Here is a 16,676-nt window from a genome sequence, read left to right as displayed (position 1 = left end):
CGCTCTTCAAAAGGTTGGGCACCCCTGCTATTGAGGAAGATGCTTTGTTCATGTTTGACTGAGGTTTAAAGTGGGAGTAAAATCCCATGCATGTTTACCTATAGGCAAGCCTATACATAGGCTTACCTATATGTACAGTAAATATCTCTTAAATGTGCACCCGTTTAAGAGATATTTACTTTTGCATATGGTCACGTTAACAGCACATGTGCTCTGGAATGGCATACCTGCCTGTGCCATGACGTAAACAGCGACTCCCAGGTGAATGCACAGGAGTGACGTCAGTAGCGGCTCGGCCATTCATATCGCTAAACCCCGTAAACCTGGAAGGAAGGCTGGGCACTTAAACCCTTTTCCTAAGGAGACCAATTTTCAGCTTTCGGTGCTCTCACATTTTAAATGACAATTACTCAGTCATGCAACACTGGACCTATATGACATTTTTGTCCTTTTTTTTCACACAAATAGAGCTTTCTTTTGGTAGTATTTAATCACCTCTGGGTTTTTTATTTTTTTGCGCTATAAAAGAAAAAAGACCGACAATTCTGTAAAAAAAAATTCTTTGTTTCTGTTATAAAATTTTGCAAAATTAGTAATTTTTCTTCAAAAATGTTGGCCAAAACTCATACTGCTACATATCTTTGGTAAAAATAACCCAAATTGGTGTAAATGATTTGGTCTTTGTGAAAGTTAGAGATTACACAAGCTATGGTACTAATCTCTGAAAATTGATCACACCTGAAGTACTGACGGCCTATCTCATTTCTTGAGGCCCTACCAAGCCAAGAAAGTACAAATACCCCACAAATTACCCCTTTTTGGAAACTAGAGACATTCCAAGGTATTTCGTAAGAGGCATGGTTAGTTTTTTGAAGTTGTAATTTTTTCCCACAATTCTTTGCAAAATTTTCTTTTCTTCTTTTCACAAAATTGTTATATTAGCCGGTTATTTTTCACACACAGCATATGCATAACACAAATTACACCCCAAAGCACATTCTACTACTCCTGAGTATGGCGATACCACACGTGGGAGACTTTTACACAGCCAGTCCACATACAGATGTCCTACACGCAGGAAGAGCCATCAGGCGTTCTTGGAGCATAAATTACACATATAATTTCTTGACTACACTTTTGAAAGCCCTGGAGCACCAGGACAATGGAAACGCCCCAAAAATTATTTAATTTAATTGATGACTGAGTGCAGGAATGGGCACATATCAGCGCTGTAGGCACTAGACATCCAGCCCACAGTGCTGCAGCATCTGATCTCTCCCCTCGCACTGTACCTGATCGGTACAGAGAGGGGAGAGAGGAACTGGACGTGACGCCAGTTTGTTTACAAGTGATCGCTCTGTCAGTTGACAGAGCTATCATGTAGTAAACGGCTACTATTAGTGGCCATTTCCCGTGATCTGTGATGCCCTGGGTTCACATGACCCGGCGGGCATGGATATTCCGGGGGGCGCACGGGAGAAAGATTCTGTGAGGATGCCAATGTACGTCCTTGCAGAATTATCGAGCCGCGCTGTAGCCGTCATTCGGCTATGGCGCGGTTGTTAAGTGGTTGATCAAAAAGTCTTGCGAGCAACTAATGATTGTATAAATTATCTAATATCTCAGCCAGCAACTGGTAACACACTCCCAATATATGTGATGCATAAACAGTTGTGCTAATTTGCAATACAAATGTAAAATCAAAATTGTATAAACAGTGTCATCAACATTATTACATATCTTCCTTCAAGTGTACAGTGAACTAATGAATCCACTTGTGAAAAATCAAAACATAAAAAACACAATTTTCATTGACATATTCCTTAAAGTAAAACTTGCTCCCCAGTGTTCCCCCCTCAGGTATTGTACTCACCTCAATTGATGTGACCTCACAACTAAGTTTGGTCAGGAAAAGCGATTAGTCTCCCAGGACTGAGATGATGTCTTTTCTCTTTCCAGTTACTATGCATGTGTCTCCAAATGGCAGTGATTAATTGGCGCATGTAAAAGATAAAAGGCTCCACATTGTGTTTAAGCTATTTAAAATTTTGAACTTTATTTAAAATAAATATATTGCTCTCACATGAATAAGGTGCTCTAGTGCACCAACTCTAGTACAGTGTTTTAAAAAATCCACAGCTCTGTGACAACAGTTTCGTACCTTGTCAATGGATGTCTCAGCGTCTTGTTCCAACAAGACGGCATATGTTGGAACAAGACGCTGAGATATCCATTGTTAAAGTACGGAGCTGTTGTCACAGAGTTGTGGATTTTTTAAAATGCTGTAAATAGTTGGTGCATTGGAGCCCCTTATTCACGTGAATGCAATATATTTATTTTAAAAAAGTTCAAAATTTTACATGCACTGATTAATCACTGCCATTTGGAGACACATAGAGTAACTGGAAGGAGAAGATACATCATATTAGTCTTGGGAGACTAAATCGCTTTTCCTGGCCAAACTTAGTTGTGAGGTCACATCAATTGAGGGGAGCACAATTCCCAAGGAGGGAACATTGGGGAACAAGTTTTACTTTATGAATGATAAGATGAAAAGAAGATTATCGCATTATAACTTTGCACAGAAGATACATTGGCCTTTGATCCATAATTATATAGTTAATATTGCATACTGGAATAGAGGTTTAAGGAATATGTCACTGAAAATCATGATTTTTTATGTTTTGATTTTTCGGAAGTGGATTAATTAGTTCACTTTACACTTGAAAGAAGATATGTAATAATGTTGATGACACTGTTTATATCATTTTGATTTCACGTTTGGATTGCAAATTAGTGCAACCATATAAAATGGTTACTGGCACTACATTATTTGCAGTACTAGAATTTCTATATATTTGCACTCATCATCTTTAGTGAACCTGAATATTCAAAGACTTAGTGGATTCAAAATGAATATTTTAATTTTTAGTAGATAATGAACTAAGTAACAGTTTCTAAGGAGTAGTGTAGGGATGTGACAGTGCCTATGTTGTAGCAGCAGCAGTAAAGCTGGCCATACTGTCACAGTCAGGCTTGCAGACCAGTAGCCTTAACAGTGGAGATGCTCCTACTGACCAGCTGGATAAGTGAACAAGCAGGTCAACCTAGCAGATGATGTGAGCTCTCCTGAGGTCTAAGTACTAACCGATGTTCACCAAAGCTCCCGATGATGGAGATGGGTTTTGCTGCATATCAGTACTAGCTTGCAGTCCTCAGGATCACCCCACCAGGCAGTGAGTAAGCCGCGGTCCTGTAGCAGATATAGCAGGTAGAGATCAAGCAGAAGCGTAGTCGAAGAACAAGTCAAAGGTCAGTAACAAGTGGTAGCAAAGATATGGACGGCAGCAGAAGTGACAAGAGCGAGATATTGGCTGGACAGCGCACAATAATCTGGCAAACAGGAAGTGCAAAGGCATGGCATTAATTAGGAAGTTCATGGGAGGAGCAAAGAGTTTAAGGTTCAAAAGAAACAAACAAGACATAAGGCAAGTTTGTCTAAGCAATCAAGCAATCAGGGAGCTGTCCAGCATCTCACGTGGCTCAGCAAGAAGAGTTACTGCTAGACGTACCAGGTTCAGGCCCTGACACGTACTAGTGAATTTCATGAAGAATATTCATACACAAATTTGTACGAAGATTCATACTAAAAACGTTGTGTGCTTTAACATTTGATTTCTGGAATAAATATGGAATATGTCGTGAATGATAACCACATACACTGTTGCAGTTTCGTGAAAACATTTAGCATCCTGCTCCTTTGAATTTCCTTGTCACTGTAGTCACAAAGAAATGTCCATTTCACCTAACTAACAATTAGGAAATCAAAAAACCCTCTTAAAATTAACATTTTTGAATAAAATTCTGCTAGTGTATTGCCAGCTTAAGACCCCAATGCCTGGCACACACGTGAGAGAGCTGAACGGAAAAAAACTGAGGCTCTCACTGTACTAAATATGCAATTTAGGAAGAAAAGAATGGCTGCATACCCCAGAAACATTCCAATGATAGTATTCCAAAAATAGCAAATGGCAGCCAACAAAGACAGTGTCCAAACCCAGGAGGTTCAAACACTCCTGGGTGCAGACACTGTTCTTTGTTGGCTGTCATCTGCTATTTTTGGAATAAAATTGTTGGGGCGTTCCTGTGGTGTGCAGCCGTTTTTTCTTCCTATTGATCATCGTGGTGAGCCGTGGCTTGCACCCAGCGCATCCGGACTGTAGTAATTGCTCACCTGAAGCACCGTCTTCCTTGTTTGAATCTTATGCAATGTTAGCACAGCGATCTCTCTGCTTTTGTGTTCCCACCAGAAAACACCAGACAACGCTCAAAGCCATTCACTGCAAGCGCTGATCTGATGCTGATCGGCTGCTGGTTTTCCAGCATGCTTGTTCTGTAGAAGCAAGTCATGAGATTGGCTTCTGAATGGCAAGGAGTTGTGCACACACAGGCCTAATGATGGCCGGTTTCCACTGTACCGGCTGATTTTGGACGATATTCGTTCCATGTGTACGTGGCTTAAGGTGAGAGATGGCAGTGTTGTGAAATCTTGGTGCTAATGTATCCATCCAAAGAGATACAATAAGCCAGGGGACATTTCAGAAAACAACACTTCACCTGTAACTTAAATATCACTTTTGGACAGGTTGACCCTTTAAAATAACACTCTAAAAACAATGTAATCCCTACAGTCTGTCACTGAAATAATGAGTGTTTTTCTTGCTTTTCCGAGGTATAATTTTTAATGCCGTTTTTCCTCATCACTTTGCTACAGAGACAAGCCTTGCTTTTCAAGAGGCAATTATGGCAAGAAACTAATGATTAAATCAATTTCTCATTCAACGGTACAGTAAAAGTACAGAACAATTAAGAATGCTTTCACGGCTCTGACACATCAAAAAAACATTTCTCCCTATATAATTGCACAGTGGTACACTTCAGATATATAATAAGCAGGTATCTTTAGTTATAGTTACACAAAAATTCTTAGAAGTGATGCAACACAGAGTTGCCTTAAAGACCCCCCCCCCCCACAATGCAAATTAGTTCAGGGTAACTGTAGATATGAAAATTTCGTTTGCACTTACACACACAAATCTGCACTTACACTGCATCTGGGGATGCTCCGTGGCTCAGCAATAGTCGGACAATGGCTACATGGCCATTTTTTGCAGCATCATGTAAAGGAGTGTCATTCTGGTAGCCAGTGGTATTAACTAGAGCTTGGTACTGCATCAACAGTTCTACCACATCTGAATGTCCATGATTACAAGCTTCATGCTAGCAACACAAAGAACAAAAAAAAAAAAAAAATATTACACATGAACATAGAAGTTATGTCAGAAGAAAAGAACAAAATCAATGTAAAACTAAAACATGTTTGCCGTATCATACATTCTCGCACCGGGCCTTATTGATCAATGTAAAGCAAACAAAAATGATAAATCTGCAAATTACATAAGTTAAACATAAAATTCAGCATCACATTTAGTCTCCTTGTAGAGCAGGATTGGTTTCATCCCTTATATACAATTGTGCTCATAAGTTTGCACACCCTGTCAGAATTTATGGATTTCTAGGCCATTTTTCAGAGAATATGAACGATTACACAAAAACTTTTCTTTCACTCATAGTTAGTGTTTGGTTGAAGCCATTTATTATTAATCAACTATGTTTACTCTTTAAATCATAATGACAACAGAAACTATCCAAAAAAGTTTACATACCCCAGTTCTTAATACCATGTATTGCTCCCTTTATCTAAACACTAGGCGAATGAGAGAGATACATATAGGATGCTGAACATCTTACATTGATCCCTGTAAAGCGGCGGTACAGTTAAGGAGCGGTGAGAGACTATCCACTATTCCCGCATATCCTGGGTCCGCCGTGACCACCTATGCTTCAGTATGGGTTACTCAAGAGTGCTGTGAATTTTTACATTTGGCGTGTTTATTCATCCTTTGATGTGAGTGCAATGTGAGAGATTTTTATGTGTGATTAAAAAGTTTTATACTGTATCACGCTATGGAAGCAAATCTTTTCTTTGTTGCATGAGAGTATATCTATGGGAACAGCCGTGACACCTATGGAAACATCCGTGGCGTCTATGAGAACAGCCATGGTACTACTCCTGCATTCTGGAGTGGAAACCTGGATACCCCATTTAAACCCTGTAAAGGGAAAAAGCACATCCAGCCAAACACGAAAGTGTGAGGCATATACAGCGGGTGAGTGTAATCACATAAGGGGAGAGGAGTCACATCTAGAGCGGTGTGGTGGAGGAGTGTAGATGTAATCTGCTGTTTATTCAAGAGACACTGGTTAAACGTTTTTTTCACTATTCCATTATTTGGATTATGATCTGAAGATTCAACGTATGGACTATGATTTTACTGGGATACATTATATTCTCAGGAGCTTTTCACAGTGGTGTTGGTAACAATGTTCTTGGGAAGTGGACATTGTTTGATAGAACTTGAAACAATTCATTTGATTCTCGTTACTTGTTTATTTATTTTTAGTGTTGAATAATATTGAGTCACAGGATATTTTTTTCAACAGATCGTATATATATTTGTTATCACTATTCTTCTGGTAATATGTAACTATATAATAAGTTGTGTTAATTAATTTCGATACAAACTATTAATTAATTTTTTCTATTTTCTGTATGCTCGGGGCAGGGCTTGCACAGTGTAGTAACATTTAGTAATTCATGTTCACTGGATTGGGTCTATTATCTTTAATATTTTTGAATTCACTGGTGTGGATTTATATTCAGCGCCGCTTCTTCTATTGTTTAGATAAGGAATACTGCACACATTTTGTTTTTTTAAAGTGGCGGCTTAGTGTATAGTGTTTTGTTTAGCGCAGTGGTAATACACAATAGATGGAGGGAAAGAGTAATGCCCCGTACACACGAGCGGACTTTTCGACATCCAAACTCTGACGGACTGAGTCCGGCGGACTATCCGCTCGTGTGTGGGCTGCAACGGACTTTAGCTTCGCAAAAGTCTGACGGACTTTAGAAATGAAGCATGCTTCAAATTTTCCCGACGGAACTCCGCCGGACCCGGTCCCCTTCGAAAAATTCGCTCGTGTGTGTGCTACTCCGACGGACTAAAACCGACGCTAGGGCAGCTATTGGCTACTGTCTATGAAATTCCTACGTCGAATCCAGTCGTACGTCATCACGTTCGACTCCGTCGGAGTTTGGTGTGATGGTGTGTGGTCAAGTCCGTTCGGTCGAAAAGTCCGCCAGAACTCCGGCGGAACTCCGCTAGAACTCCGTCGGAAGTCTGTCAGACTTAATCCCTCTCGTGTGTACGGGGCATAAGTGTGTCCTTGTTTTACATTGCTCCCTTTAACATCAATGACAGCTTGAAGTCTTTTGTGGTATTTGTGGATGAGGCTGTTAATCTTCTCAGATGGTAAAGCTGCCCAATCCTCTTGGCAAAAGCCAGTTCTGTAAATTCTCAGACTGTCTTGCATGAATTGCCCGTTTGAGATCTCCCCAGAGTGGCTCAATGATATTGAGGTCAGGAGACTGAGATGGCCACTCCAGAACCTTCACTCTATTCTGCTGTAGCCAATGACAGGTCGACTTGGCCTTGTTTTTTTGGATCATTGTCATGTTGGAATGTCCAAGTATGTGCCATGCACAACTTCCAGGTTGATGAATGAAAATGTTCCTCTAGTACTATTTTTTGATAACATACTGCATTCATTTTGCCATCAATTTTTACCAAATTTCCTGTGCCTTTGTAGCTCACACATCCCCCAAACTTCAGCGATCCACCTCTGTGTTTCATTGTAGACTGTTGACTCCTCTCTAAGTGTAGCGTTAATGGTTGTGGCCAAAAAGCTCAATTTTGGTCTCATCACTCCAAATGTCTCTGTGCTGTTTGCCGCATTGTAAGCGGGATACTTGTGGCATTTGCGTAGTAATGGCTTTCTTCTGGCAACTTGACCATGCAGCACATCTTTCTTCAAGTGCCTCCTTATTGTGCATCCTGAAACAGCCACACCACATGATTTCAGAGAGTCCTGTATTTCATCTTAAGTTTTTTGTGGGTTTTTCTTTGCATCACGAACAATTTTCCTGGCAGTTGTAGCTGAAATTTTAGTTGGTCTACCTGACCATGGTTTGGTTTAAACAGAATCCCTCATTTTCCACTTCTTGGTTAGAGTTTGAACACTGCTGATTGACATTCTCAATTCCTTGGATATCTTTTTATATCCCTTTCCTGTTTTATATAATTCAACTACCTTTTCCAGCAGATCCTTTGACAATTATTTCCCCATGACAAAAACGTCAGTGCAGCACTGGATGAAAGATGCAAAGGTCTGTCAGGAGTCCAAGAACTCATTCACCTTTTATACACACACACTAATTAAAAGAAAACAGATCACAGATGAGGATGGTTACCTTTAATAGCAATTCAAACCCTTTTGTGTCAACTTATGTGCATGTTATCAGCCCAAAATCACCAGGGTATGTAACTTTTTGATCGGGTCATTTTGGTAGTTTCTGTTGTCATTATGATTTAAATAGAGTAAACACAGTTGATTGATAATAAATGGCTTCAGTCAAACGCTAACCATGAGTGAAAAACATTTTTTGTGTTATCATTCATATTCTCTGAAAAATGGCCAAGAAATAATAAATTCTGCCAGGGTATGTAAACTTATGAGCAAAACTAGAGAAGAATTATTATATATACACTATATGTAGAATAAACAACAATTTTTATTAAAAGGTAATATCTGTCTCAGTGTTAACCCTAAGGAAATGTTGTTTCTTGTATCCAACAACAACTTTTAAGCAAAATAAACCGAAAGGAAAATAATAATTTATGGTAGATCAATCAGTTTTGTCAGGTGTATGACCAGCATTATAAACATCATCGTCTTAATGCTTAATCCCGGAATTCAGACACTTTGTAAAAAGTGAAGGCACACTATGAATTAGGTACAAGCAGGTGAATGTCATCTCCTTGACTTCTATTATTTACATCTGACAATTTTATTGCTCTGCTGGAGTGACACTCCAAGATTTGAGAAGAGAGAAGCACACACAGCAGTTATGCCCACCCCCTCCACTGCCCATTCACAGAAGCCTTGGTATTTTGTGAATGTGTTCACAAAATACTAAGGCTTCTGTCATTGGGCAGGAGGAGGGGGTAGGGGAGAGGCAGGGAAGGGAGAGCCATAACAGCTGCAATGACTCTACTTTTGAAGATGCAGAGATCAGAAGGATCAGCATCGATCTCCCAGAAATACAGTGATAGCTGTCATCTGGGAGAACTATAAACCTGTCAGACATAAATATTAGTGATAAGTCCAGGAGCCTCTTGGACTCCCAGTACAACTTTTACCTACAAGTAAGTCTATATTAAGGCTTACCTGTAGGTGCTGGAAATGGCTCCTAAACCTCCACGTTTTAGGGAGATATTTACAAAAAAAAACATGTCATGCACCGATGTCTACGGGGCATGCACACTTTAGGAAGGGCAGATCGTGCCATTTCTAAAGGGGTCATGCCGTGACTGGCATGCGTGGGAGTGACATCACGCGACTCCGGCCTGTCACAGAGCCGGAGTTCGCAGGCCCGGAAAGGAACAGGGCTGAAGATGGACACTCGCTGCTAGTGGGGACAGCGGTGACATCGCAGACTTTGGTTTCAGGTAAGTGACACATAATGGGCTACTATGCGATGCATAGTAGCCATTATACTTTACCTTTGCAAGGAAATAAAAAGAAAGTAAAGCCCATCAGTGTGTACTTCCTCTTTAACTCTTAGTGTAACTTCACTTTTTTTCTTGGAATTCAGCTTTAAAGTGGTTGTAAAGGTAAACGTTGTTATACCTTAATGCATTTTCTGCATTAAGGTTAAAAAAATACCCTTTAACAGTAACTCCAGCCTGTTCTCTCCCCCCAAATACTCTGAGTTTGAGCCAGATCCTGATCTTGATCCAGCAATGTGCACTTCTGCAGCAGCTCTTCTCCCCCGTCTCACAGGCTTGACTGAGAGCAGAGAAAGCCATTGGCTCCTGCTGTCAGTCAAAACATGTAAGCAGAGAGCAGGGGCTGAGATGGGCTGTGTTGTCTCAATAGACGCAAATAGCCCGGCGGCTTGGGATCAAGTATGCGCAAGTGTCACCATAAGAATGGACTTCCTGTGGGGGCACGTGGTGGGGAGGAGGAGCCAGGAGCTCAGCAGCGGACCCCAAAAGAAGAGGATTGGGGCTGTACACAGTAGGTAAGTATAACATGTTTAAATTTTTTCATTAAAATAATAAAGTTTTACAATCATTTAAAGAAAGAAGTTTAAGCATATATTGCACCCATTGGGCAACAACTGTTTTAATAATAATTAAAAAAAAAAAACAGCTATAGATCCTTCCAGAAATTCCAAACTAAATTTGACAAACCTGACTGTTTTGGGAAACCCTCAAAAGCTATGACTGATCTTCATTGTCTTTTGTGTGCCCAGCATCAGCAGCTAAAGCCATAATCCTATCCAAACATAACTATAACCATTGTACCATCATTAGCCCAACCCACAACTTAGGAAAAAAACAAAAGAAGAAAGTCATCTGAAGTGGGCGAACCAATCACAGATGCAGAAGACACATCATTGGCTCCAATGCTAATTAGTCTTTTAACTCTTCCCTCACCTACTGCTATAATTTAAGCACTGAACCTAATCACCATACCTACATATATAACCAGGTTGTATTACATGGCTCATCCTCCATTGCGGCCTTCTTCCTGAAAATGCTAGCTGCTTGTTTGTCTATACTTCCCGAGTCACAGGCCCATAACAAGCATACTCAGAACCTCTGCTTTGCATGCTTTAATATAATGATCACTATGAAAGGCCATCAGCACTCTAAGAATGAGAGTTCACTAATAGCATGTACATATATCCCTTCTGTAGAGGTTTCCTTTAAATGGATTTCTTTGTATATCACCTTGAAGAAGTCATTAGTGGTCAAGTGCTTTGCTCTCCCTAGTAGGTATGAAGAACCTGGCCTTATACAGCTGTGCCAGCAATGTAAATAGGTCTCACAACCATAGTCCTATTACCTAATAATCAGGTGGGAAACAAACCTTGCCAAACTCCACATTAGGAAAATGCCTTCTATAATACCTTTTTTTGTTTTGTAAGGTAATTTTAGAAAACTTGTTGAGCTTGCAATGTTTCTATTGCTTAGACAGATAGGAAAATAATTCTTAACATATAGCTCATATATAAGTAATACAATTCTTATTATTTCTACTTAAGATTTAACGTTTTTCGTCTCCACGTCCTAAGGGCAGAGACTTGCAACTGTATGCTGCTTCAGCCAGAACATGAGAGTAATAACAGCAGCAGAAAGAATGACGATCAGGTCCTCCAGTCAGCAGATCTGTCTGTTAAAACTCCAGGGAATTAAAAAAAATTAAATAAAAGAAGAAGCTAGCCATACATTTTAGATGATAGAAGCGAGAAATACACCTTTTTTTACTTGGTGGATTTACTGATCAAATGGCAAGCATGAGAGAGATGTATTTACAATATTCTACTGTTGGTAATGAGAAAAAATTCTGCAGCTTTTGCCCAACATGTGTTCTTGAAAGTCCACTGCAACATTGTCATTTCAAGAGGACAAGCATCCAAACAAGGACGTTTAGTACAGTTTTTCCACTTCCTTTGTTACTAGTGCCTTAGTAAGGCACTGGTAACATAGCCCTGGCCTCACAGATGAATCCCCGGAAGGCTACATCACCAGCACTGTCATGTTTCAAGAGGCGGACTCAGAATTACAGTAAGAAGAGAGATGTATTAATCTGCCCTAAGGCCCCTCTCACACTGGCGCAAGGGGTGGCGTCGGCAGTAAATTGCTGCCATTTTTAGCGGCGCTATTTGCCCGCTTGCATGGCACTTTTACCCCGGCTAGCAGCCAAGAAAGGGTTAAAGCGCTATGCTGGCGGTATAGCCGCGCTGCCCCATTGATTTCAATGGGTAGGAGCAGTGAAGGAGCGGTGCTCCAAAGATGCTGCTAGCAGGAATTTTTCTTTATCATCCTGCCAGAGCAGCGCTCCAGTGTGAAAGCCCACTGGAGCCACAGCAGCGTCCCTTTCTATTTGTAGCACTGCGGCGCTTGCAAAGCACAACAGTGTGAAAGGGGTCTTAGTGAAGATAGTGACTGAGAAAAACCAGGAGGAAAAAATAAGGCATGCAAATAATAAAAGCCTTGCAGTTCTCTATAAATATCAGTTTGCAGCTTGTCATTTTTAAAGATTTCTACAGGTGTCTGTTGTCATTTTTAAGATAAGGGTGAAGTTTCTCTGTAAAGCAAAGAGTGATCAGCCCTGACCAACTGTTCACAGCATGGCGAATCTCAATACATCTTGCCAGTGATCAGCCCTGACCACTTGTTCAAAGCACCAACGAGTCTCAGGCCTTATAAGCAATAAACAGTATTTGTTATTCTCAGCCTTTCCTGTACAGATTTAAAGTGGTTGTAAAGTCACATGTATTCATTACTTTGGTTTTTATCAGTTTTAAGGCCTGATTCACACCTATGCAGGTTGCAGTTTGCATATTCCAGGTGCATTTTGCATTTTTAAAATACACATTTTTGATCCATTGAATCTATGAAGCCAAAAACCATAAAAAAAACCCATGGCTCTTTCTGTAAAATGCACAGATGAGAACTACATCCATAGGAAACCATGCTAAATGGACTGTAATGTGTGTCTCCGCAAAACTGAAAACACACTAAACAATTTATAGGTGTGAACCGGCCTAAGTCCCTGTAGTAGTGTGTGTTTTCCTAAAATTATAATGCTAACGCTCTTTGCAGCGCCCTGCTGTGCCATCATATGACCTCCCTCTGCTTCCCTTCCCGATGTGAGTACAGTGGGAGGGGCTGACAAGATGACCATGTGTCTCCCCAGCAGGGCTCTTTACTTTACAAGCGCTGGAGCAGCTGCCAGGGAATAATATTACTCAATGAAGGCAGGAGGAGAGGAAAGCGAATTGGCTCACACACAGACTAAAGAAGGGACAGGGAGAGGGGAGATGCAGAGACGCTGAGGAGAGAGCAGGATGACAGAGAAATGTAAACTGACCACGCCATCATGGATCAGCTGCAATGATAAATGTGGTCAGTTTTAACAGGGAAAGACAGGAAAATGCAGGATCAATTAGGTATTGTACAACATAGAATGGAACAAATTACACTACATAAACACTATGCTATATATCATGCCTTAAAAAGGGACAGGGGCATAGTTTTTCAGTGTTACAATGACTTTAAATAGAACTGTCACTTTAAACTTCACTGCTGGGGAATTCAGAATTTAAAATTTGAATGTAGCCTTAATGGATGCGGTTGGAAGTACAGTATATTCGCCTCTTCTCGGAACCAGTGCCTTCCAGATTTTTGCACTACAGCTCTGACAGGTCCCCAGCACACATTGCTTGCCAACATTCACATTCCCAGCAGACATATTCCAACAACAAATATGTGCACAGCTGAAATATCTTATTTGGCAGTAATCCAAAAAAGTACATGACAAGTTACCTTAAAATCCCCCAAAAAACTGTCTAAATAAACCTGTTTATGAATAAGGACACCATTTCCTGTTTTAGTAACATGCAGAAACTACCCTGCAGTTGGCCTGTGCAAGTGTTATAAAAGTCAAACAACTAACAGGTATGCACCAAATTCACCCCAAATACGCACACAACAATAACTCTTAAATTATCACTCAAACATTTTTTCTTTGATTTAGGTTTTAAAAAGAAGTAAAACAAATTACCAAAGGTGTCCAGCCAGCATTGTCTTTCACATTGGGGTTGGCGCCATTCTTGAGAAGCTCCTCCACTCCCTTCAGGTCCCCCTGTATAAGATTATGAAAAGCAGTCCTTTGAATTCTAGAACAGTATGCGGTGTAAGTCTTATGAATATTCAATTAAAACGCAGCAAAAAAAAAAAAAAAAAAAAACGTCAGAATAGCTTTATGCGTTCGATGTGTGATAATGTGTCAGGAAGCCAGGCTCCACATTTTCCTTATTATTACTTCTAGCAAAAGACAGCTGCTCTTTAGTGGTGTATTAAAAATATTACTGCAACCACCAAGAGGCGCAGTCTTTATTATGATTAGAAATCAAAGTGGTGTTGCTGTACAACTGCCAGAGAACAAATATCATCTAACTGCAGAGTCATAGGCTGTGGCACTTTACAGATGTAATGAATATGGTGCAATGAAAAGAACATTTCTTTCTAGCAGATTTCAGTCCTAAGGCTCGTCTAGCCGGTCTCAGAAATGTTTGATGCAGGTATCTCCAGGGTGGACTCTGCTCTATAATAACATTTGGTCTTCTGTTTTGTGCTTTATGTCAGATTCTACAGCAGAAACAGTAAGTCTGCGAGTTTTAGGTGTTAAAAGAAAATCAGAAGAACCAAGAAGCAGCATACACAGAGCATGCACCAAATACATACGTTTTATGCACTAACACAAGGAATAAAAGAATAAGCATTGGGATACATAGTTTAAAAAGAAAAATTGGCAAAATTATCTTGCACACTTTAGTGCGCCTTTCCTCATTTTATAACACATTCATTTGATCAGGCCTTTTGTATAAGGCTAATGCCACGTACACACGAGAGCACTCTGACGGACTAGGTCCGACTGTCTTCCCGAATGAATGGACTTGGTCACACACAATCACACCAAAGTCCGTCGGATTCGAACACGATGACGTACGACCGGACTAGAATAAGGAAGTTCATAGCCAGTAGCCAATAGCTGCCCTAGCATCGGTTTTCGTCCGTCGGACTAGCATACACACGAGTGGATTTCTCAATAGGAACTGGGTCCGGCAGAGTTCCGGCGAAAAAAATTGAAACATGTTCTATTTCCAAAGTCCGTCAGATTTTTGGACAGCAAAGGTCCGATGGAGCCCACACACACGATTGAATTGTCTTACGGATTCATCCTGTTGGACCTTTGCTGTTGAAAAGTCCACTCGTGTATACGCGGCATTACAATAAATAGCAGTCCAACTGTTCAATGCAATGTCCGGGTAAACATCAGGTTGATATCAGTTGGGGTCCCCCTCAGGAGGTATAAATGACACCTGCCAATGTTGACAAAGTTTGTAGACATTAAAAGAAATAGATAAGTTACTGGAAAATCACTTGTGACCTGTCCAAACTTTCTCTCTTCTATATGACAACGGGAAGGAAGGTGGGGACCACACATGCATCTCATCTGATGGCAGATATCTCCCTATACCTTATCTCAAATAGAGATTTGCACCTGTATGGCCAGTAACCTCTCCGCTGTTCTGCCAACTGAAATCTTAATGGCTGAAGTAATTGCACTAGAGCTGCACAATTCTGGCCAAAATGAGAATCACGATTTTTTTGCTTAGAAAAAAAAAAGAAGATCACGATTCTAGCAACGTAAAATCTTTCACATTATACAAAAAAAATGGGCTAACTTTAATGGTAAGTTTTTTTTTAATTCATTAGAGTAATTTTTTCCCAAAAAAATTGCATTTGAAAGACTGCTGCGTAAATACAGTGTGACATAAAATATTGCAACAACCACCATTTTATTCTCTAGGGTGTCTACAAAAAAAAATATATATATATAATTTATTTATTATATATATATATATATATATATATATATATATATATATATATATATATATATATATATATATATATATATATATATATATATATATATATATATATATATGTTTGGGGGTTCAAAGTAATTTTCAAGCAAACAGAAAAAAAATTATTTTAACTTGAAACCAACAAATGTCAGAAAAAGGTTTAGTGTTTAAGTGGTTAACCTTTTTTCACTTACACGCAAAGTCTGATCCATTCACAAATTGTTCTTTTGATGGCTGTGGCTTCAGAAGAGCAGAGAGAATTCTTTGCATAGAAAGAATCCTAAAACACTTTAGTCAAGATCGTAATAACGATTCTTGATGATTAATCGTGCAGCTCTAAATTGCACATCATCAAGTTACCTAGCTAAACAAGAATGAAATGATTGGAATTGGGTCTTCTCACTAATCGCCTAACTTACACAGGCCATATATCCCCTGACCCCACCCTAGCACTTTTATGTTTAGGCATTGACAAACTGCCCCTTAAAACTAGAAATTATACCATCCACCCACCCTTAGTCGCAAAATGTAATATTGCTAGGCTGTGGAACTCTAATACACAACCTTGCATAACAGATACACTCAAGCCTAGTACACCATGAGATTATTGGATGAATGATCGTCCGTTTTTTTTGTTTTTTTTTGCATGTTAGCCTCCATATTGAAAACGAATAGGATACTAAAGTACAAAAATTCCCATACAACAGAATAAAAATTCAGAACTGATGTAATGTATTTTTGAAGGAAAACTGTACTGATTAAAAGAAAATATCGTACAATCTGGTATCATATGAGAAAAAGTTTTGTGTTTGTCCCTTGGGATAGTTTCAGGTGAAATCACTTCAAAAGCGGTATTTTTTGTACGATATTCTGATTGTGTGTACAGGGCTTTATGGACATCAACCATTAATGTGAAAATGGAAAAAAATAATCACTTCAATTAATTTAATATACCATAAATTAATTTCTCTCTAGTCAGTTTGGA

At 39.6% G+C, this 16,676-nt stretch overlaps 1 protein-coding gene across 1 annotated transcript in view; it reads right to left on the bottom strand.

The window, feature by feature from the left end:
• The window catches only part of BARD1 (BRCA1 associated RING domain 1), a 146,419-nt gene that overhangs the window by 61,247 nt on the left and 68,496 nt on the right, over positions 1-16,676 (bottom strand). Inside the window, exons 5-6 of the mRNA XM_077448326.1 lie at positions 13,819-13,899; positions 5,108-5,280 (exon numbers count right to left, since the gene is read on the bottom strand). Coding sequence (XP_077304452.1) covers positions 5,108-5,280; positions 13,819-13,899 — 254 coding nt within the window. The remainder of the gene's footprint in view (positions 1-5,107; positions 5,281-13,818; positions 13,900-16,676) is intronic.

Source organism: Lithobates pipiens, unplaced genomic scaffold (assembly GCF_037356315.1).
Source record: "Lithobates pipiens isolate NorthernLeopardFrog02 unplaced genomic scaffold, aLitPip1_a1.2 Scaffold_22, whole genome shotgun sequence".
NCBI lineage: Eukaryota > Metazoa > Chordata > Amphibia > Anura > Ranidae > Lithobates > Lithobates pipiens.
This window is presented reverse-complemented; position numbering and strand designations above follow the sequence as displayed.